This window comes from Calliphora vicina, chromosome 2 (genome assembly GCF_958450345.1).
Source record: "Calliphora vicina chromosome 2, idCalVici1.1, whole genome shotgun sequence".
Lineage (NCBI taxonomy): Eukaryota > Metazoa > Arthropoda > Insecta > Diptera > Calliphoridae > Calliphora > Calliphora vicina.
In genome coordinates this window covers 45,853,707-45,878,935 of record NC_088781.1, presented here as the reverse complement: position 1 = coordinate 45,878,935, position 25,229 = coordinate 45,853,707, and the positions used below count along the sequence as shown (strand labels likewise).

Sequence of the window (25,229 nt, the reverse complement as noted above, 5' to 3'; positions counted from 1 at the left end):
CTTAAGTGCTTGAATATTTTAAATACTACAAACGCTAAGTTTTTTTTTTGTTAATATCTACAAGGAGTTGCAATTATTTGCATAAATGAAAATTGAAAAAATAAACAACAGTTTTGAAAGTATTTTTACAGCAAATATTTTGGGGAAATGGGGTTAAAAGGAAAATTAGTTTTACATTTTTATACACTTCACCTTCGTGACAAGGGTATATATAAGCTTGTCATTCCGTTTGTAATTTCCACAATATAATTTTCCGACCCTATAAAGTATATATATTCTGGATCCTTATAGATAGCGGAGTGGATTAAGCCGTCTGTCTGTCTGTTGAAATCAATTTTCTGAAGACCCCAGATGTCTTTGGGATCCAAATCTTCAATAATTCTGTCAGACATGCTTTCGAGAAGTTTCCTATTTAAAATCAGCAAAATCGGTCCACAAATGGCTGAGATATGAGGAAAAAACCAGGGCAACCTCGGATTACTAAGTCATTAATATATAGATATTTGAAAGACCTTTGCAATGACGTATATAAAGTTTGTCATTCCGTTTGTAATTTCCACATTTTTCATTTGCGACCCCATAAAGTATATATATTCTGGATCGTTATAGATAGCGGAATCGATATAGCCATGTCCGTCTGTCTGTTGAAATCAGTTTTCTGAAGACCCCAGATATCTTCAGGATCCAAATCTTCAATAATTCTGTCAGACATGCTTTCGAGAAATTTGCTATTTAAAATCAGCAAAATCGGTCCACAAATGGCTGAGATATGAGGAAAAAACCAAGACAACCTCGATTTTTGACCTATTTTTTTTACCTATATCTGGATTACTAAGACATTAATATAGACAATATGGATATCTAATGATAGATATTTCAAAGACATTTGCAACGACATATATAAGACCATAGTAAGTTGGACATACAATGGGTCAAAATCGGGAAAAAAAATTTTAACCCAAATTTTTTTTTCAAAAAAAAAATTGAAAAAACAAAAAAAAATTTAAAATTTAAAAAAAAAAAAATTAAAATAACAATCGAACATTTTTTTTTCCAAAAAATGAAAAAAAAACAACTGGAAAAAAAATTCAATTTTGTTTACGTAAAAATATTTAAAATTTTGAAGTATAATTTTGTGAAGGGTATATAAGATTCGGCACAGCCGAATATAGCACTCTTACTTGTTTTTTATTCGATTCGAAATTTTCAGGAGATGGTTGTAAAGAAAAAAAATTCAAAAATTCCGGGTAAAACTCGGACATTTTTTTTGAGTCTAGTCAATTGTAATAACACTGTAAAAGCTCTCTAAAGTATGTAAAAGCTCTCTAAAGTATGCAGTACAAATTAAGATATTTTATTTGCAAATAAATAAGAACAGGCAGGTGTATGTGGGTTGGAGAAACTTGAAGAACTAATAAATTTAAGTATTTAATTTATATGATCTTTTCCCATACCGGTTGACTAATATTTATTTAATTTTTGTTTATATTTGTAGATTTTATCATGCTCGAAGGCCACTTGCATGAGCAGTGTCATGAATTTTGGCACAGCTGCTGTGGAGGCTCGTAAAACGGATGTGGTGCTGGATCATGCCAAAGATTTTTTGGATCAATATTTTACCTCAATTAAAAGGTAAGAAATGGGTTTCAATTAAAATTTAAATATTTTTTTACATCGAACAAGACATAGAGTAGAAACTGGGAAATAATATTACCATAAAATGAAATCCATTACTGTTTAATGAAGCACACGATCAAATAATGCACAATGGGGCAGAATCATAATACTTTACTGCATAAGTTGCGACAAATTAAAGTTTTGCATGAATTTTGGAATAACTTTTTGACAACAATGATAGTTTTTTTATTTACAGTATTTACGTATTTAATCTTGTTTTTTTTTTTTCCTTTTTACTAGATTATCATGCGCTGCTCATGAAACCCGCTGGAAGCAAGTACGTCAGAGCATTGAATCGTCTGGCCACTATCAATTGACCGAAACTGAATTGATTTATGGCGCCAAATTAGCCTGGCGTAATTCATCACGCTGTATTGGTCGCATACAATGGTCCAAATTGCAGGTATGTACGGTTGAGTGTCTGGATATTTGTTGCAAATACATAGTTAACAGTGTGATGTTGAGTGAAAGTGTTAAAATTGTGGGTGTCAGTGAACATGTTGAGGTGTTAAGGTATTTGCCTATAATTGCACGTTAAAATTAATTTATGAACACTATTTACGAAATGAAATATTGATGAAGTGTCTGTTTGAGATAAAAGTTACAGTTTTTGTATCTGCTTTGATTATACTTTGAACATTTTGATAAATGGTAGAGTAATCTTTTAGAGTCTACAGATAACATGAATAAATAATAAATAATAATATATTTGATTTGCGGATATTATAATTTTTTTTTATGTTTTTTGCGTAACTAAAAATAATGGTGGTCTATTTATGGAAAAGACCCACCTTAAAACGCGGATTTTGAGCTCAACGGTTAGAGAAAAAATGTTTGCTAACCTGATTACACCAGTTGATTATGCAGCAAAAATGAATGCAATGGACTATTTTTGAATCCTTAAAAAAAATTTAAAAAAAGCACAACAGGGGCCGCAAATCTCATTAAAAAAAAATTTAAAATTTGAAAACATGATGAAAAGCCATTTTAAGCTTAGCAAAACGGTATTAAAATTTCCTTTCTATCACAACCCGTTAAAAAGCTATATGGCTTTAAATATTGTGAGTTTTTGGAACTTTTTTAAGGTTTTAAAAAACCTCCATTGAATTAATTTTAAACAAAATAAAACAAAAAAGTAAATTTTAATTTCAAAATTTATTAGCAGTGACCAGTGACTTCATGTGTCCCCATAGGAAACAAACGAGAGATGTCAAATCACACGACATTCGATGGCAATTTACAGGTCTATTGGGAAATTTCAGGAAGTTATGCATCCAATTCATGGTGTTCAAACATTTTTGACTGGCCTGGGTCATTTGACATGGGCACTTTGTAATGCAGAGATAAGTCAATTGGTTACTTTATACAGCCTATGTAAACTAGTGTGAGGACAATTGTCTCATAAGTGTACCTCAGTAATCTCTAGAGTAGTAATTTTAATCTTTTATATTGGTACTGTACTTTAGAACCCTTCACCATGAGAGGCAAGGGTATATATAAGTTTGTCATTCCGTTTGTAATTTCTACAATTTTCATTTGCGAAGTCGATATAGCCATGTCCATCTGTCCGTCTGTATGTTGAAATCAACTTTTCGTTGCCCCCAAATAACTTACAAACATGATTGATACATCAATATATCGGCAATTCTTCTGGCTCGGTTGCTATTGAAAATCGAGAAAATCGGCACACAAATGGCTGAGATATAAGGAAAAAACCAGGACAACCTCGATGTTTGGCCTGTTTTTGATCTATATCTGGATTACTAAGTCATTAATATAGGCAATATGGATATCTAATGATAGATATTTCAAAGACCATTGCAACGATGTATATAGAGGACCTACAATGGGTCAAAATCGTGAAAAATATTTTTTAACCCGATTTTTTTTTTACCATAAAAAATTTGTTTGTGATAAAAAATTAAAAAAAATTTGTTCAAATTAGAATTAATTAATACATTTTGCTTACAACATTTCCACATTAATTTGTATAATTTTTGTTTCTTAAATACTAGGGTATTCGAATTATTCGATTTTTCTCTTGTTCGAATAAAACGAATAATTCGAATAAGAGATTTTAACTTGTTCGAACAATTCGATCACACGTTTAAAATTAATCGAATTATTCGAATAATTTAAATTTTTTTTAAAGAAGTAAAGAATGAAGATTTGATGTCGCTTTTTTAATATTTTATTGTTAAAGAAAAACAAAAAATAACGTTAAAGTTAACAATTCAAGTATTGATAATGTTAAAAAACATTCGAAAACAAAGTCCATCATTAAATTTTCATCAAAAATATTCTGATCAGATTAACTCCCGAACAATATACATACAAAACAATTGACTAGCAAACCCATTGGTTTCCGTTTTGGAGCTATGCTTTAAAAAATTTGAGCTAGTTGGACATGATCCTGCATTCAAGAACTTTTTTATGTCGTTCATTAATTCGGGTTTTAAATTGAGTAATTAATTCTTTAGTAAATTAATTATTCACTATTTGTTAATTATTTATAACAAATTGTTTTTATACATCAAGCCGAACCTTTGCTTAATAAAGTTGTCTTGGGGAAATACACAATAAAGGGAATCTGTCCAAAGTTTGATATCATTGTCAGTGAACGTTGCTAATTTGAAGTCAGGCAGTGCATGATTGACGCATTTACAAATACGCAAAAAGTTGATTACCATGTTAGACAAAGATGTTGAACAATGTTCAAAATCATGTTGCTTTTCTTGCAACAAAACGTTAGTTTGCAATATTTGTGTTTATCATTCGATTTATTAAATATTTTGCAACACTTACGTACGCGGTTAATAACATCACTTATATACATATATTTTAAGATCATGGCCTTCATCTATTTCAATGTAATCATTATAAATGTCATCCTCAATATCACTTTCGACGACTGTTTCAAAATCACATTCAACTCCACTTTAATCAAGTTAATATTTTGATTATTAATTGCGATTCTTATTATATTTCGCCAGCTAAATAACAAATATTTTATTCCGTACGTTTTATTTTCATTGGTTCAAGTCCTAAGTTAAAAATTTTGAAAGATTTTTTTTTAGAACTGTAACTTCTTGCTAAAGGAGCTATAGGAACTCTCATGTACAGTTATCGAAAGTCCTTTTGTCTTTAGTTATTTGTCGAATTTCAGAAACAATACAATTTTTGTGAGTCATTATTACTTAATTAAATTTGGAATTATGAAAAATTTTAAGCAATTTAAATATATATGAACATTTATTCGTTTTATTCGATTATTCTACATAAAATTGTTCGAATTATTTGTTATTCGAAAATGGCAATTTTCAAATTGTTCGAAGAATTATTCGTAAGAAATTATTCGATTAATCGAACGATCATTAGTCGAATGAATACCCTATTAAATACTAATACATCATTTAATTTAAACCACTTTCGTTTTTAAAATTTTAATTTTCCATTTGACCACCACTTTAAAATTCCCACAAAACATTCAAATACTCCCTGTTGTTTTTTTCCATCCTTTGATTTGATTTTATTTTGATGTGTTTTGGTTTTTCCTCTGTACGTGTTGAAGTGACACTGACAGATTGTGTATGAGAGTATTTAAAAGTAAATACTTTAATTATGATGACTTTTCAGTTTTATGAATGACAGAAACACAAAATTATTTCAATGCGAAACAGACGAAAAAACAACATTGAATATTTAACTAAAACATGAAATGAAATCCCAATATGAACAAAATTAAATAAAAAAAAATTATGGAAAATAAACAAACAACATCATTTTATTGTGACATTCGTTGGGTTGAGTTTTTCATTCATTCATTCATCTATACAATATGACAAAGTTTTAATGAAATTTTACGTGATTTGTTTAAATAAATATGACTCTTTTCACTCGTTTCCCAACTACACTCTCTTCCTTTTTGGTTGTGTTTCTTTTCATGTGGTTTTATGCTATTCCTGTTGTACATAGTTGTCATCATAGAGTAATGTACATAGAACGGAAATTAGAATAGAAAATTCTAACAACAAAATTACTCAAAATAATAACACATTATTTTCACTTAGTTTTTTTTACTAACTTGGATTTTCAGCAACTGAGTTAGGTCTTTGTCTGAAGAGTTTCCGCTCTATATTATATCTCTATGTTTGTCATCATTTAAGTTTATTTTTGTACTGACATTTACATAAATATATTCAACAGTTGCATTAAGTTTACGCCTCTTATACAGCCCAATTTTTTGTTGTTTGCTTCGACAAAAAAAAACCAGGCACAATTTATGCAGTTGTCACAACAAATTGTTGATAACGAGTCAGTTTATTACAATTTGGTTTGCATTTTAGTAAAAACAAAATAAAAAAAATTAAAACACAACTCGAAATTACTTTTGAATAATTTAAAAATGTTATCTGTCATAAGAACCCAATAACAAGCATAAATATTCAAGGATTTTTAAAGTGCACACGCACACAATAAATGAATTTATGTTAACACATCATAATAGAGTTAGGTTGGTCACAAAAACTAAATGGAATTTTACACTAGGACAATTTTCTATGAATATATTTAAATATTTCCAATTGTTTAAGTTCCAAAAAACTCTTGTGAATCTTAATATTGTTAAAAAGTCAAAACTAAATGAATAATTTTGAATTGTCATATCTTCTTAAACTGAAGAGTTGGTTTAACTCTGTGCGGTCACTTTAGTAACCACCTTTTCTATAGTCTTTAAAATATAGTTTATTGGCTTTTATTGGGATTTTGCTAAACAATTATATGTTTTGAAGTCATTGTTTATGTTTTTTGCAAAACTTGCCGTCAGTGTGCTCTGGTTAGATAAATATATTTCCACTGCCATGGTGGTTAGTAAACTAACCACCCCATTCCACAAAATACCTTGGAATGGTGTGGTTTTTTATGTTTTGTTTTATTTTTTCTTACTTTCTATAATAAATTAACCTTGATTAAAGTAAAAATGCAATTGTTTTGACTTTAAACTTATACACAAAAAAGCATTGTTGAAAGAGTTAAAAATGTAGCGAATTAATTTCAGAAATTGTTAACACACCAAAAAAAATTAGTAATTAAGCCCAACATTAAGTTGGTTAACCGTCCAATTTTCGGTTACAAACCGGTTTTTTACGAACTCTATTAAAAATGCAGGATTCTTTCAAAGCTTTTATTTTTAAACATTTGTACAAAATTCAAAGTATGTATTGGTCATTGTTAGCTATGACCTTTTCCCATCATTATGGCAACATATGGATTCCAAGCCAAAAGAATTCCTCATATTTTGAGGCCAAGAACGAATATAGCCAGTATTGCATACTCTGTGGAGTGGTATCACAGAGAGAGCTTTCTGCATCGAAACAAATAGTTGTCGGACGGAGCACGGTCTGCATTATAAAGCGGATGAGGTAAGACTTCCCAACCACTTCTTTCTAAATAGTTTTTAACAGGTATTGAAATTATCGCTTCAAAATAATACGTTGCGTTCAGTACAGGTTCCCTAGGATGGTTTGGTCAGATTTAAGCAGATCATAATAGATAGGACCCTTTTCCTCCCACCAAATACAGATAGTTACCTTAGTCCAACCGATTCGGTTGGTTGGCCCCACATACGCTTCGGATTATTGTAATGGATCCAGTTTTCATCGCCATCCGAAATTTAGCATTTCGGATGAAAGTATTTGAATTTGGAAAATGTATTCGTACATACATATATTTTACTTGATAAATGTCAATATATTTCTGTTGCTGACGCTTTATATAGCAATAATACTCAATTTCTCAAAACTAGAAATGTAAGTTACTACATGTAAACATAATAATTCAATACATTAAGATGTGAGTGCATTCAGGTGTTTCCTGTTGAACAATCAATGAAAGGATTGACACATACATGCAGGTGTACAAAAAAATACCTAACTAAACATGCACGTGCATGCATAAATACTAAGAGTATTCAGGTATTAGTATGCTTGTATGAGTTTAATAACAATATTTGTTATTACTGCTATTATTCGAATTTTTACATTCACATATACTTAGAAGGATATGAGTACATTTGAATAAATAAGAATTTGTATTTGTTTGTATTTAGGTATTAGTAACATTTCATTAGAATTTTCTGTTTTTTTTTTCAATAAATATAGAACCCCAAAACATATAATTTAATCTGTACAAAACATTGAAAAATGCTTGCTTACATTTGAAATCTCTTAATAAAATATACTGATATATATTTATTCCAGCATTTGTGCTGATAGTACCACTGTGATTTGAAAGTTTAAATGCATTTTTCAATCGAAAGATTTATTTTTTATTTACTCTCTGGTTTCTTTTAATTCGTTCTCAAACCACAAATTATTTTAAATATCTAAGCATATAAATATATTTGAAATGAATGGTAAATATTACAATTTAATTAAATTATATACTTTTTATTATTTTATAGTAATTCTTATTTTTAAGTGGAAATTTGTATTTATAGTTTATTATATAGTTACTATAAAATAACCCAATTGAGAAATTTGACCTATATTCCAAGTATAGCAGGACAAAATCTGCAGTTTGTCAAATAAAGAAAATAATGGGAGTAGTTTTGAAATTTGACATTCAGTAATATTGAGAATCAACTCTTCTTTTCTGCTAATATTGGGCTAAACTATGAGAGAGGCAGGATTATATATTTAAACTATGAAGTTCAGATTCAGTGTAAAATTTCCAACTGACTTGTTTATTTATAAACAGTAAAAACAAACTTTACATTCAATTAGCAGGTTTTTTTATAAATTTTTTTGTGGATTTATGGAATTTAAAAATATAAATTTAATAATAGTTACTTTCAATTAAATTAATTATTTAGTAAAGAAATGTTTTAGCAACCAAAAATCTTTTTTATATTTAAATTGAATTACATTTTCTATAGAAAATTTGCTCTGAGTCAGACTACATTTTCTATAGAAAATTTAATCTGAGTCAGACTACATTTTCTATAGAAAATTTACTCTGAGTCAGACTACATTTTCTATAGAAAATTTACTCTGAGTCAGACTAAATTTTCTATAGAAAATTTACTCTGAGTCAGACTAAATTTTCTATAGAAAATTTGCTCTGAGTCAGACTACATTTTCTATCGAAAATTTGCTCTGAGTCAGACTACATTGTCTATCGAAAATTTGCTCTGAGTCAGACTACATTTTCTATCGAAAATTTTCTCTGAGTCAGACTACATTTCCTATAGAAAATTTGCTCTGAGTCAGACTACATTTTCTATAGAAAATTTGCTCTTAGTCAGACTACATTTTCTATAGAAAATTTGCTCCGAGTCAGACTACATTTTCTATAGAAAATTTGCTCTGAGTCAGACTACATTTCTATAGAAAATTTCTATAGAAAATGTAGTCTGACTCAGAGCAAATTTTCTATAGAAAATGTAGTCTGACTCAGAGCAATTTTTATAGAAAATTTGATCTGCGTCAGACTACAATTTCTATAGAAAATTTGCTCTGAGTCAGACTACAATTTCTATAGAAAATTTGCTCTGAGTCAGACTAAATTTTCTATAGAAAATTTGCACTGCGCCAGACTAAATTTTCTATAGAAAATTTGCTCTGCGCCAGAACACATTTTCTATAGAAAATTTGCTCTGAGCCAGACTACATTTTCTATAGAAAATTTGCTCTGCGCCAGACTACATTTTCTATAGAAAATTTGCTCTGCGCCAAACTACATTTTCTATAGAAAATTTGCTCTGCGCCAGACTACATTTTCTATAGAAAATTTGCTCTGCGCCAGACTACATTTTCTATAGAAAATTTGCTCTGCGCCAGACTACATTTTCTATAGAAAATTTGCTCTGCGCCAGACTACATTTTCTATAGAAAATTTGCTCTGCGCCAGACTACATTTTCTATAGAAAATTTGCTCTGCGCCAGACTACATTTTCTATAGAAAATTTGCTCTGCACCAGACTACATTTTCTATAGAAAATTTGCTCTGCGCCAGACTACATTTTCTATAGAAAATTTGCTCTGCGCCAGACTACATTTTCTATAGAAAATTTGCTCTGCGCCAGACTACATTTTCTATAGAAAATTTGCTCTGCGCCAGACTACATTTTCTATAGAAAATTTGCTCTGCGCCAGACTACATTTTCTATAGAAAATTTGCTCTGCGCCAGACTACATTTTCTATAGAAAATTTGCTCTGCGCCAGACTACATTTTCTATAGAAAATTTGCTCTGCGCCAGACTACATTTTCTATAGAAAATTTGCTCTGCGCCAGACTACATTTTCTATAGAAAATTTGCTCTGCGCCAGACTACATTTTCTATAGAAAATTTGCTCTGTGCCAGACTACATTTTCTATAGAAAATTTGTTCTGATGCAGATATTGTTTTCTAAAGAAAATTTGTTCTGATGCAGACATTGTTTTCTAAAGAAAATTTGATCTGATGCAGACATTGTTTTCTAAAGAAAATTTGTTCTGATGCAGACATTGTTTTCTAAAGAAAATTTGATCTGATGCAGACATTGTTTTCTAAAGAAAATTTGTTCTGATGCAGACATTGTTTTCTAAAGAAAATTTGTTCTGATGCAGACATTGTTTTCTAAAGAAAATTTGTTCTGATGCAGACATTATTTTTTAAAGAAAATTTGTTCTGATTCAGACAATATTTTCCATAGAAATGTTGCTCTGAGTCAGAGAACATTTGTTCTGAGTGTGACCACGTAAGGCAGTTTATAGAATTTCATTAAATTTGTATGTTTATCCTCGTAGATTATACGTTTGCATATTTTATTTTTTAAAATTCTGTGTGAATAATTCTTCTAATATTTATTGTTCTTAATAAAATATTTCACAAAAAAAGGATTAAAAAAAACTTTTCTCATGTTTGCAAATTTTTAAGCACAAACTTGCAAAAGTATCTTGTTTACAAAACATATTCGTAACTAACCAGATGAATGAATAAATAACTAAATATTTACAATTGTATTTCAAAGTATCTGTGTAAGATTTTTTATGGTTTTGTTTTAAAACAAAACAGAAAGTATTAAATACTTTTTATTTACACTTGATTCTACTCTGCTGGAGATTTAAACTCTTAGAAAATTTCTGGTATTTTACTCTTTTGAGTGTAATTTAATTTTTTAGTTCAAGTATTTCATGTACTTGAAATAAAATATTTATTATTTTGTAGATAAATTTGATTGTTGTTGCACTTTCTAAGCAGGATCTTTTTCAAGCAGTTCATGTTGTTGCTGCTGTGGCTGTTGCCTGGCATGTGTTTAAGTACGTTTTGTTAAAGTTATTATTAGTACGTACTTGGTATTTGGTACTTAAGTTTTCAAGTGTTTAGACCACAAACAAAAACGAGAAAAACCTCAAAATGTTAACAACAACAATTTAAATTTATTGCTGATTTGTTGTTTAACAAGTATTTTTGTTTGTATGTTTTTAGGGGTTTTTCCAATTTTGGTTCATTCTGTTTGCGTACTAAAGAAATCAGGGCGTTAAATTAATTTAAAGTATTTAGAGAAGATTTTTAAACATTTTTTGTTTGTGTTTTGTAAATGAGAATGATTAAGTTTTGAAAGGTAAATAAACTAGTTTTTCTGTGAGTTTTTTTATAGAAATAAATATAAATTGTATTTGATTCCTCGGATTTAAACTCATACATATTTATAATAAATGTATGCTTTAAATAAAGAATATATTTTTTTAAATAATTAATTAACCTTGAAATCCTTTACCTTTTGAGCAACTGTTGCATCTGTAGGAGTAAAATTTGTTCACTTTATTTTCCCCATTTTTCATTTATTCTTTTGTAATTAAGTATTGACATGTTTAAAACATGTTGCATTTGACTAAATTATATAAAATTGAATTTGTTTTTTATGTAAAAAGTATAAAGAGCTGAAAAGAAAACATTTCACTCCATTTCATCGCAACAAAGCAGAACAAATTTTACTATAAAAGAAAGTATATTTCAAAATATGCAGCAAAGAGAAAACAAGAAGTCAAGGAAGGAAAATTTTCAACTCAAGGTGATAAAGACATTCAAAGGAACAACAAAAGTAATAACAATACTCGTATTTTTTTAACACAGCCATAACATCCTTTTATAGTCTTATTGTTGTTATTGTTGACTTGTTTTCTGTCTTCCTTTCGCGATTTAGCACCTTTTTGATAGTATATCTTATTAGGATGGCCCTCATTTTGGAATTTTTTCCTATTCGATGCTCTCAAGGTAGAAAATTTGCTCTGAATCAGACTACATTTTCTATAGAAAATTTGCTCTGAATCAGACTACATTTTCTATAGAAAATTTGCTCTGAATCAGACTACATTTTCTATAGAAAATTTGCTCTGAATCAGACTACATTTTCTATAGAAAATTTGCTCTGAATCAGACTACATTTTCTATAGAAAATTTGCTCTGAATCAGACTACATTTTCTATAGAAAATTTGCTCTGAATCAGACTACATTTTCTATAGAAAATTTGCTCTGAATCAGACTACATTTTCTATAGAAAATTTGCTCTGAATCAGACTACATTTTCTATAGAAAATTTGCTCTGAATCAGACTACATTTTCTATAGAAAATTTGCTCTGAATCAGACTACATTTTCTATAGAAAATTTGCTCTGAATCAGACTACATTTTCTATAGAAAATTTTCTCTGAATCAGACTACATTTTCTATAGAAAATTTTCTCTGTATCGACTACATTTTCTAAAGAGCTCTGAGTCAGACTAGGTTTTCTAAAGAAAATTTGCTCTTCTATAGAATTTGCATTTTCTATAGAAATGTTGCTCTGAATCAGACTTTTTTTTAACAGATATTGCAACATGTAGACTAGCGCTGCACAGTGGGGCAGAATCAATATTTTTTTTGGAAAGCGTTCTGCTAGGCCTTGAAAATACATGCTTAAATGCTTTTTAAAAATGTATGGCGTAGTTTTGTTAGTTAGACAACTAAATTACCAATAATATACAAAAGATTTCAGAGCAATGTCAATTATGAATCCAAAATAAAAGATTTTCAATTTAAAAATTTAAAAAATAGTAATTTTTTGCTGTTGTTTGGGCGAAAAGGTGACTTAACACTTTTTTATTAAAAAAACTTTCTTTAAGAACATATAATAATTTTATGTTTTTCTGTAAGGTATCTCTACGGAGAACATTTTGGTATAAAAAGTGTGTTCTATTTTTCGAATATACTGGCCTTACGCCCTTCTGAAATTGACCTATTTTTTTTATCAGAATTTCAACATTGGGCCACATGTTCTAAAAGCTGGAATCAGAAAACGGAAAGCAGCTTTTTAAATATGTTTTCTATTTAATCCAAAAGCATTTTCCCAGCCCCGAAGAAAATGTGGACCCTATGGGCAAAATTGTAAAAAAATACCATTTTTGGGATTTTCCCTCCAATTTTTAGGAAATGCGAGATTCCCTTTTGACCTTTTGACAAGTTTTATTGCAACTTGTTATTTAGAATGAGCAATTTAAAAAACGTTGAAAATTTCATTGATTTTTTTTAATAAATAACTATTTTATTAAATATTACATATTTATTGAGTTTCTGAAAATAAAATTTGTATAAAAATTTTAATAGGATTGCAAATATTGGGACCAATTTGATCCAAATTTATTCGGAACTATTTTTTCTTGTTTACATAAGTTAAGTTTTGGTCTTACAAAAAAAAAATTCAAGTCAATATCTCAATTAGATTCAAAAATATGCAACTTTTAAAACTCAGTCTTTCAAAAATATTGCACATTTGCCATACCATAGCGCCGCTACTCGAATACTCCTTGGCTACGCCCACATACAGAGAATTACCTTAGCGCCATTGATATTTGGCTTTGGTGCCGATTCTGCTGGTTGACCGGGCTTCATGTACGATCTCTTAAATTCGGGTTATCGTAATGGATCAATTTTTCATCACAAATAATGATTCGATGCAAAAATCTCCTTTCTCTCGGTGCAAAAATCTCCTTTCTCTCTGTCGAATTGTAGATAGCCAACAAGGTTTATTTATCTATGCCCCATTTGCTACTGGCTAGCGCTTTGAGAACCTTGTGGCCGAAAAACTTGGATAGTTCACAGTCGGAATTCGGATTCCATTGACTTCTACATCTCGGCGTAGAAGTGAGCTTCACCTTTTTCGTTTAGGAGGATAAGAGTGTTGCCAAAGACTTCGTTGGTGAGAGTTGCAGGTTATGAGCAGTGAAGAAGTTGTGTATTTCACCGAGATATCACCAGATCGTATATGACATCAATGATGGTGCCCGTCGCTGTAATGTTGTTGTTGACCACATATGAGATCTCTGTAGATCACAAATTACCAACTCCTGAACTTAAGTTGTGTTTTAAGCAGCAGAAGCTGAAGTCGTCGATTAGTTCTGCCAACAACGCACCTCACCGTACTTCCCTTAATTTAGAATGCCTGAATTCATGGCGTTGAATTCCCCTATAATAAGAAGCGCAGACATAAGAACTGGTCTAGACTAGACACTGGTCTAGACTAGACACTGGTCTAGACTTGAAACTGGTCTAGACTTGACACTGGTCTAGACTAGACTAGACACTGGTCTAGTATTAGAGGGTCCTGATGTCGTGAAAGTAGCCCGTAGGACATTCAGAGGCTACTGATGATCTTGAGCTTCTCTAGTGTCAGTTGCGAGAGAATTAGCTGGTTTATACTGGATGATAAATGTCATTAATTCAATCACTAAATTTTTTAAATCGGAATTAAGAAATGCTAGCCATTCATTCCATCAACTCATCCCACCAACTAATCTTTAGCTTCCTTCAAAGGCTTTTATTTGAAAAGAATTCATTCATGGTTGAATTAATTCATAACGGGATTACTTCATAACAGATTTTATTCAGCTTTTAAATGAGTAGATTTTTGATAATTCAATTCTAATACAATTAAAATATTGTTACAAATTTGCATTAGCGATTTGAATTTAACGGTCAGAAACGACTACCTGTAACATTCATCATGTTTATAAACATGTCCATCAGTAGAAGCTTCTACTTATCAACAATTTTGGTAGCACGCAGTTATTAGCATTGCTTGTAAGTAAGGCAACATTAAATGTTTAAGCTCTAGAATTAGAAAATTCTAGTTTTGTCCGTTAAGATCATTTATGATGCTACTGGAAAGTAGATGGCGCTGTGTATAAATAGTGGCAGCAGTTGCAGTCGGTGGTCAGTTCATCATACGAAATTTAAGTGTGTGTATTATTGTGAATAATAAACGTTGCTGTGTAAATTTGAATAAATAAAGAGTTGTTACAATTTTAAACTGCTAAACCACTTTTATTTGCAATCAAAAGTCTTTCGTTTATTTAAACCGTTTTTAAAAGGTAGAAACGTAACAATATTTACAAAACGAATTGAAGAAAAACTGAATCATTTAATAAAGTTTTAAAGCTATGAGTATTTTGTAATGAATTTGTATTTAAGAAAATTTAAATGATGCAATAAGGAACTAATTATATAAGGAATTCTCAAAGGAATGAATTCAATACATTTGAAGTACAATGGAACGAAGCCTATGAATTAATTCATAATTAATTCATTGACAGAATAGTTAAGAGATCAAATTCATTTTGATATCGAAAATAAAATTAAGAATTCTTTCGAAGTTTTGAGTGTTAACTTTTCTGAGAACGCGGTATACGTTACAACTGTTCAGACTGGAATTCCTATACTGATATTTAGTTCATTGCATGGTCATAGCACGTGGAGTTGAATTGACTTTCGAGATCATGTAGTTTGACTCTTTCTTGTGGGAGTCTCTTAAGTCGTAGGTCTATGCGAATAAGCCACAAACCACAGCGGCCCTCAAAGCCATTCCATCTGTCTAATTCAGCTTGATTTATGCGCCATCAGTTAAAAAATAAGAGCCACCCTAATGTCTTGTATACGTTTATTTTACTCTTCCAAAACACCAAAAAGGTGATGATGTGAACAACTATTGCTAGCTGTTTTTTGTTAAGACATACGGAAAAATTTTTGTGCAGTTATTTTGCATTTAACGTCTTCCTTAAAGTCAGTGTGTTGTTGCCATTATTCAAATATTGTATCTTTCAAATACTTGAGAGGGTGAGTTAGTTGGAGTGAGATGCATTTGAACAGGGATATTTACCCAGCAGTTAAGCAAGTGAGCAATGTATTCCTTATAGACAGTAGTTGTCACTAATGTCTGATAACTTGGCTGACTCCGATTTATATATTTATATATGTCATGTAATCTAACGTGAAGTCAATTGTCACTTTAGTGTCTCTAAGTAACCTATAGTGTAGTCACTTTAAATGTTTATTTTGTACTGCACTTTAGAAAGTATTTATTTTACCCACCAGCAATAAGCTATTCGAGAGTTGTCGGAGGAAGGTTTGTTTACAAGCAAACAGTTATTGGACTGTCTATATCGTAGATATCTATTTGCTGAAATTATGGGCATAAGTGATAGGTAAAATCTCTAGTTAGCGACAGTCACCAAGAACTGCTGTGTGCCGCTTTGTACAGTGAACACTGCATAATAATTTTAGCAGTATTAGTTGTGCACTCAAGTGCAAATGTTAATGCAATAGTATTCAAACAAACATGCACTCGCACCTTTTTGCTTTGCCAAACATTCAATTGAAAGTGCAAATGAGAGCTTTAAGACATTCCAAAATTTAGGGGGAAGAAACGCTAAATATAAAGAAATGTAGCTGAGAGAAAATTGTAAAATAAGCGAGTAACAAGTACAAGGTAGTTTGTAGTTGAAATAGTGGGAAGAAGCTCCACAGAAAAACTTCAAAAAGAAAAAAACAAACAAATGTTATGCAGAAAAGAAACAGAACTGTAACGTATGAATGGAAAATTTCATTATAACTGTATAGTAATGTGCATAGTGGATCAAAATGGTGTTAGAAAATTTAAAAGATTTCAATTTCAAGCTTTTAAGGCGAAAAGTCTCTGAATTGGCAGCAAATTACTTGGCCAGTGTCTAGTCTAGACCAGTGTCTAGTCTAGATCAGTGTCTAGTCTAGTCTAGACCAGTGTCTAGTCTAGTCTAGACCAGTGTCTAGTCTAGACCAGAGTCTAGTCTACTAGACCAGAGTCTATTCTACTAGACCAGAGTCTACTAGACCAGAGTCTAGTTTACTAGACCAGAGTCTAGTCTACTAGACCAGAGTCTAGTCTACTAGACCAGAGTCTAGTCTACTAGACCAGAGTCTACTAGACCAGAGTCTACTAGACCAGAGTCTACTAGACCAGAGTCTACTAGACCAGAGTCTACTAGACCAGAGTCTAGTTTACTAGACCAGAGTCTAGTTTACTAGACCAGAGTCTAGTCTACTAGACCAGAGTCTAGTCTACTAGACCAGAGTCTAGTCTACTAGACCAGAGTCTAGTCTACTAGACCAGAGTCTAGTCTACTAGACCAGAGTCTAGTCTACTAGACCAGAGTCTAGTCTACTAGACCAGAGTCTAGTCTACTAGACCAGAGTCTAGTCTACTAGACCAGAGTCTAGTCTACTAGACCAGAGTCTAGTCTACTAGACCAGAGTCTAGTCTACTAGACCAGAGTCTAGTCTACTAGACCAGAGTCTAGTCTACTAGACCAGAGTCTAGTCTACTAGACCAGAGTCTAGTCTACTAGACCAGAGTCTAGTCTACTAGACCAGAGTCTAGTCTACTAGACCAGAGTCTAGTCTACTAGACCAGAGTCTAGTCTACTAGACCAGAGTCTAGTCTACTAGACAAGAGTTTAGTCTACTAGACAAGAGTCTAGTCTACTAGACAAGAGTCTAGTCTACTAGACAAGAGTCTAGTCTACTAGACAAGAGTCTAGTCTACTAGACCAGAGTCTAGTCTACTAGACAAGAGTCTAGTCTACTAGACCAGAGTCTAGTCTACTAGACCAGAGTCTAGTCTACTAGACCAGAGTCTAGTCTACTAGACCAGAGTCTAGTCTACTAGACCAGAGTCTAGTCTACTAGACCAGAGTCTAGTCTACTAGACCAGAGTCTAGTCTACTAGACCAGAGTCTAGTCTACTAGACCAGAGTCTAGTCTACTAGACCAGAGTCTAGTCTACTAGACCAGAGTCTAGTCTACTAGACCAGAGTCTAGTCTACTAGACCAGAGTCTAGTCTACTAGACCAGAGTCTAGTCTACTAGACCAGAGTCTAGTCTACTAGACCAGAGTCTAGTCTACTAGACCAGAGTCTAGTCTACTAGACCAGAGTCTAGTCTACTAGACCAGAGTCTAGTCTACTAGACCAGAGTCTAGTCTACTAGACAAGAGTTTAGTCTACTAGACAAGAGTCTAGTCTACTAGACAAGAGTCTAGTCTACTAGACAAGAGTCTAGTCTACTAGACAAGAGTCTAGTCTACTAGACAAGAGTCTAGTCTACTAGACAAGAGTCTAGTCTACTAGACCAGAGTCTAGTCTACTAGACCAGAGTCTAGTCTACTAGACCAGATTCTAGTCTACTAGACCAGATTCTAGTCTACTAGACCAGATTCTAGTCTACTAGACCAGAGTCTAGTCTACTAGACCAGAGTCTAGTTTACTAGACCAGAGTCTAGTCTACTAGACCAGAGTCTAGTCTACTAGACCAGAGTCTAGTCTACTAGACCAGAGTCTAGTCTACTAGACCAGAGTCTAGTCTACTAGACCAGCGTCTAGTCTACTAGACCAGAGTCTAGTCTACTAGACCAGAGTCTAGTCTACTAGACCAGAGTCTAGTCTACTAGACCAGAGTCTAGTCTACTAGACCAGAGTCTAGTCTACTAGACCAGAGTCTAGTCTACTAGACCAGAGTCTAGTCTACTAGACCAGAGTCTAGTCTACTAGACCAGAGTCTAGTCTACTAGACCAGAGTCTAGTCTACTAGACCAGAGTCTAGTCTACTAGACCAGAGTCTAGTCTACTAGACCAGAGTCTAGTCTACTAGACCAGAGTCTAGTCTACTAGACCAGAGTCTAGTCTACTAGACCAGAGTCTAGTCTACTAGACCAGAGTCTAGTCTACTAGACCAGAGTCTAGTCTACTAGACCAGAGTCTAGTCTACTAGACCAGAGTCTAGTCTACTAGACCAGAGTCTAGTCTACTAGGCTAAACACTGTTCTAGGACCAGTGTCTAGTCTAGACCAGTGTCTAGTCTAGTCTAGACCAGTGTCTAGTCTAGTCTAGACCAGTGTCTAGTCTAGTCTAGACCAGTGTCTAGTCTAGTCTAGACCAGTGTCTAGTCTAGTCTAGACCAGTGTCTAGTCTAGTCTAGACCAGTGTCTAGTCTAGTCTAGACCAGTGTCTAGTCTAGTCTAGACCAGTGTCTAGTCTAGTCTAGACCAGTGTCTAGTCTAGTCTAGACCAGTGTCTAGTCTAGTCTAGACCAGTGTCTAGTCTAGTCTAGACCAGTGTCTAGTCTAGTCTAGACCAGTGTCTAGTCTAGTCTAGACCAGTGTTTAGTCTAGTCTAGACCAGTGTCTAGTCTAGTCTAGACCAGTGTCTAGTCTAGTCTAGACCAGTGTTTAGTCTAGTCTAGACCAGTGTCTAGTCTAGTCTAGACCAGTGTCTAGTCTAGTCTAGACCAGTGTCTAGTCTAGTCTAGACCAGTGTTTAGTCTAGTCTAGACCAGTGTCTAGTCTAGTCTAGACCAGTGTCTAGTCTAGTCTAGACCAGTGTCTAGTCTAGTCTAGACCAGTGTCTAGTCTAGTCTAGACCAGTGTCTAGTCTAGTCTAGACCAGTGTCTAGTCTAGTCTAGACCAGTGTCTAGTCTAGATACTGGTATAAGGAATCGAAACCTCAGAAATTAGATAAATATGATTCCACTTCAACACCACTGTCCATTGTTTATGAAAATCTACTCTAGTTTGAATTGCAAATCAGGTTGTATGTTTATTTGTACTTTATGTTTCAACTAAATATTTAAACTGAATAAATTTGAGTTTTCTGTTAACCTACAAAAACACATTAATTCAATGGAATTAAAAAAATTACTTATAAAGGTTTAAAAAATGCTTTCGTTTTTCTTTAAAGGTCTTTGATTGCCGGTATGTGACCACAACCAGTGGCATGTTTGAAGCCATTTGTAATCACATTAAATATGCCACCAACAAAGGTAATTTAAGGTAAGTTAACAAAGATTTAAATTTATTAAACACATTAGACACAAGCATTTGTTTTTATTTTCTTTATCTTTTTTTGAAATTTTCTTAATAGAATAAGGTTTAATAAATTCTTGTCTACGAACATAAGTTTTAAATAAATTTACCTTGATTGTTTAAAGTTTTTTTTGTTTTCTTTAACATTCTATTCATATGTAAATTTGTGTAGAGATTTGAAAGTTGATGATTTTTTCTATTAACTTTTAGTTTTATTTTTGTTTGATTGTGTTTTTTTATAAAAACATAGACATATTAAGTTTCTTTTTTTGGTACCCATAATCCTAAAGAAAATTTATTAGTTTTTTCTACCTGATAAAGTGAAAGAAGACTTAAATGTTATAAATAGCCAGTCATAAAGACCCCAATATAGAGAGTTTCCAAGGGAGAGTTAATAAATGTTTCAAAAGTCATAATGGTCAAAAAGTTTATTAGTTTCTGTTCACAAAACTACAACCACTTGGAATCTAGAGAATTTTTCTTTTGGGGGTATCTGATTGTGTGCAAATATTTCACTTACTAAGTACTTTACTCACAAAACAACTTTTTCTTGTTAAACAATTTTTGCATTTCTTTAACCTTTTTTTCTCCTAAGTTTCCATCTTTTGTCTACTTCATTAATACTTTTACTTACTTTGTATTGTGGTCTATTGGTATTTGAATTTTTGAGTGGGTTTATGTATTTTTTCGGGGCATCATCATCATTTTCATTGTGATAATAAATAGTTTGTTGTTTTTTGCTGCATATGTTTGTTATTTCTTAAGGTAAACTTTTGAAACTTTTATGAATTGGGATTTTAACACTTGAATAAATCAGCAAAAAAGGTCTTATAATCCTTTCTAAATGAATAAATGCACAGAATATTAAGGGAAAATAAAAACTTTTGGTAATTATATTCGATTAATCTTTAGAAGAAGTGTGAACATTAACATACAATAATTATTAAGACTATACACTGGACTAGACTAGACACTGGTCTAGTAAACTAGACACTGGTCTAGTAAACTAGACACTGGTCTAGTAAACTAGACACTGGTCTAGTAAACTAGACACTGGTCTAGTAAACTAGACACTGGTCTAGTAAACTAGACACTGGTCTAGTAAACTAGACACTGGTCTAGTAAACTAGACACTGGTCTAGTAAACTAGACACTGGTCTAGTAAACTAGACACTGGTCTAGTAAACTAGACACTGGTCTAGTAAACTAGACACTGGTCTAGTAAACTAGACACTGGTCTAGTAAACTAGACACTGGTCTAGTAAACTAGACACTGGTCTAGTAAACTAGACACTGGTCTAGTAAACTAGACACTGGTCTAGTAAACTCGACACTGGTCTAGTAAACTAGACACTGGTCTAGTAAACTAGACACTGGTCTAGTAAACTAGACACTGGTCTAGTAAACTAGACACTGGTCTAGTAAACTAGACACTGGTCTAGTAAACTAGACACTGGTCTAGTAAACTAGACACTGGTCTAGTAAACTAGACACTGGTCTAGTAAACTCGACACTGGTCTAGTAAACTCGACACTGGTCTAGTAAACTCGACACTGGTCTAGTAAACTAGACACTGGTCTAGTAAACTAGACACTGGTCTAGTAAACTAGACACTGGTCTAGTAAACTAGACACTGGTCTAGTAAACTAGACACTGGTCTAGTAAACTAGACACTGGTCTAGTAAACTAGACACTGGTCTAGTAAACTAGACACTGGTCTAGTAAACTAGACACTGGTCTAGTAAACTAGACACTGGTCTAGTAAACTAGACACTGGTCTAGTAAACTCGACACTGGTCTAGTAAACTCGACACTGGTCTAGTAAACTAGACACTGGTCTAGTAAACTAGACACTGGTCTAGTAAACTAGACACTGGTCTAGTAAACTAGACACTGGTCTAGTAAACTCGACACTGGTCTAGTAAACTAGACACTGGTCTAGTAAACTAGACACTGGTCTAGTAAACTAGACACTGGTCTAGTAAACTAGACACTGGTCTAGTAAACTAGACACTGGTCTAGTAAACTAGACACTGGTCTAGTAAACTAGACACTGGTCTAGTAAACTAGACACTGGTCTAGTAAACTAGACACTGGTCTAGTAAACTAGACACTGGTCTAGTAAACTAGACACTGGTCTAGTAGACTAGACACTGGTCTAGTAAACTAGACACTGGTCTAGTAAACTAGACACTGGTCTAGTAAACTAGACACTGGTCTAGTAAACTAGACACTGGTCTAGTAAACTAGACACTGGTCTAGTAAACTAGACACTGGTCTAGTAAACTAGACACTGGTCTAGTAAACTAGACACTGGTCTAGTAAACTAGACACTGGTCTAGTAAACTAGACACTGGTCTAGTAAACTAGACACTGGTCTAGTAAACTAGACACTGGTCTAGTAAACTAGACACTGGTCTAGTAAACTAGACACTGGTCTAGTAAACTAGACACTGGTCTAGTAAACTAGACACTGGTCTAGTAAACTAGACACTGGTTTAGTAAACTAGACACTGGTCTAGTAAACTAGACACTGGTCTAGTAAACTAGACACTGGTCTAGTAAACTAGACACTGGTCTAGTAAACTAGACACTGGTCTAGTAAACTAGACACTGGTCTAGTAAACTAGACACTGGTCTAGTAAACTAGACACTGGTCTAGTAAACTAGACACTGGTCTAGTAAACTAGACACTGGTCTAGTAAACTAGACACTGGTCTAGTAAACTAGACACTGGTCTAGTAAACTAGACACTGGTCTAGTAAACTAGACACTGGTCTAGTAAACTAGATACTGGTCTAGTAAACTCGACACTGGTCTAGTAAACTCGACACTGGTCTAGTAAACTAGACACTGGTCTAGTAAACTAGACACTGGTCTAGTAAACTAGACACTGGTCTAGTAAACTAGACACTGGTCTAGTAAACTAGACACTGGTCTAGTAAACTAGACACTGGTCTAGTAAACTAGACACTGGTCTAGTAAACTAGACACTGGTCTAGTAAATTAGACACTGGTCTAGTAAACTAGACACTGGTCTAGTAAACTAGACACTGGTCTAGTAAACTAGACACTGGTCTAGTAAACTAGACACTGGTCTAGTAAACTAGACACTGGTCTAGTAAACTAGACACTGGTCTAGTAAACTAGACACTGGTCTAGTAAACTAGACACTGGTCTAGTAAACTAGACACTGGTCTAGTAAACTAGACACTGGTCTAGTAAACTAGACACTGGTCTAGTAAACTAGACACTGGTCTAGTAAACTAGACACTAGTCTAGTAAACTATACACTGGTCTAGTAAACTAGACACTGGTCTAGTAAACTAGACACTGGTCTAGTAAACTAGACACTGGTCTAGTAAACTAGACACTGGTCTAGTAAACTAGACACTGGTCTAGTAAACTAGACACTGGTCTAGTAAACTAGACACTGGTCTAGTAAACTAGACACTGGTCTAGTAAACTAGACACTGGTCTAGTAAACTAGACACTGGTCTAGTAAACTAGACACTGGTCTAGTAAACTAGACACTGGTCTAGTAAACTAGACACTGGTCTAGTAAACTAGACACTGGTCTAGTAAACTAGACACTGGTCTAGTAAACTAGACACTGGTCTAGTAAACTAGACACTGGTCTAGTAAACTAGACACTGGTCTAGTAAACTGGACACTGGTCTAGTAAACTGGACACTGGTCTAGTAAACTGGACACTGGTCTAGTAAACTAGACACTGGTCTAGTAAAGTAGACGCTGGTCTAGTAAACTAGACACTGGTCTAGTAAAGTAGACGCTGGTCTAGTAAACTAGACACTGGTCTAGTAAACTAGACACTGGTCTAGTAAACTAGACACTGGTCTAGTAAACTAGAAACTGGTCTAGTAAACTAGAAACTGGTCTAGTAAACTAGACACTGGTCTAGTAAACTAGACACTGGTCTAGTAAACTAGATTGTGGTCTAGTAAACTAGATTGTGGTCTAGTAAACTAGATTGTGGTCTAGTAAACTAGATTGTGGTCTAGTAAACTAGATTGTGGTCTAATAAACTAGACTCTGGTCTAGTGAACTAGACTCTGGTCTAGTGAACTAGACTCTGGTCTAGTGAACTAGACTCTGGTCTAGTAAGCTAGACTCTGGTCTATCAAACTAGACTCTGGTCTAGTAAACTAGACTCTGGTCTAGTAAACTAGACTCTGGTCTAGTAAACTAGACCCTGGTCTAGTAAACTAGACCCTGGTCTAGTAAACTAGACTCTGGTGTAGTGAACTAGACTTTGGGATATTAAACTAGACTCTGGTGTAGTAAACTAGACTCTGGTGTAGTAAACTAGACTCTGGTCTAGTAAACTAGACTCTGATCTAGTAGACTAGAATAGACTCTGGTCTAGACTAGACACTCGTCTAGAATAGACTCTGGTCAGTAGACTGGATGCTCGTCTTATCTAGACTGTGGTCTAGTAGACTAGACACTGGTCTAGTTTATAGTCTAGATAATGGTCTAGTATATTGATTAGACACTGGTCGATTCTATTGACTAGACACTGGATTAGTATATTTATTAAAACTACAATTACTCGATTTAAATAACTAAAAATAACTAATTTTCAACAAATAGATAAGGACCACACTGTGTCCTCATTATGAGTAATATTAATTCAACTTGTATTAATCATACGCAGTGAAGTACGACTAAATTTCATATATATTGAGTTAAAAGTGTAACTGAAATAATAATAGCTTTGGTATTAATTAATAAAAATAAATTGAAACATTTGCAACATATTTTAGCTAAAATGGAAAACTTTTAGTTGAACATAAATCAGTGACCTTTAAAAAAGTTTAATACCAATACATTTTTGTGCACAGTTTGTTTTTTAGCAATTTACAAAATTTATTTAACTTTTCTAATTGCTTTACAAGCTAATAACAAACCAAAAAAAAAAAATCATTAATATTTATAACCAATTTACATTTTAATATACAAAAAATTCAATTATCTAATGTTATTTTAAATGTCAACGTGTTCGAATGTGATAAATCACAGCATGTGCTGTTTGTTCTCTTTTATATTTTAACTTAAAAAAAGACACATGGAATATAAATCCTTTTTTTTCTGTTAAACCCAAAATATTTACTTAAAAAAAGGATTCCAAAAATTAAAAAAAAGAAATACCAGTTATATTTGGTAAAAAACAAACAAAAACTTATAATGCAACTGTAAAAATGACTGGCAGTAGATTGAATGAAATTTGTATTTTTATAACGATATTTTACTGGAAATTCGGTTTTTTATTTCCCAGTGTTTCATTTAGCTTATTTTTTTGTGAATTTTATTCGGTAATGGACGAAAAGAAAAACTTGA

General features: G+C 32.7%; 1 protein-coding gene across 1 annotated transcript in view; it reads left to right on the top strand.

The window, feature by feature from the left end:
* The window catches only part of Nos (Nitric oxide synthase), a 173,529-nt gene that overhangs the window by 28,905 nt on the left and 119,395 nt on the right, over positions 1–25,229 (top strand). Inside the window, exons 2-4 of the mRNA XM_065501668.1 lie at positions 1,496–1,632; positions 1,918–2,080; positions 19,744–19,835. Of these exons, the coding sequence (XP_065357740.1) occupies positions 1,496–1,632; positions 1,918–2,080; positions 19,744–19,835 (392 nt within the window). The remainder of the gene's footprint in view (positions 1–1,495; positions 1,633–1,917; positions 2,081–19,743; positions 19,836–25,229) is intronic.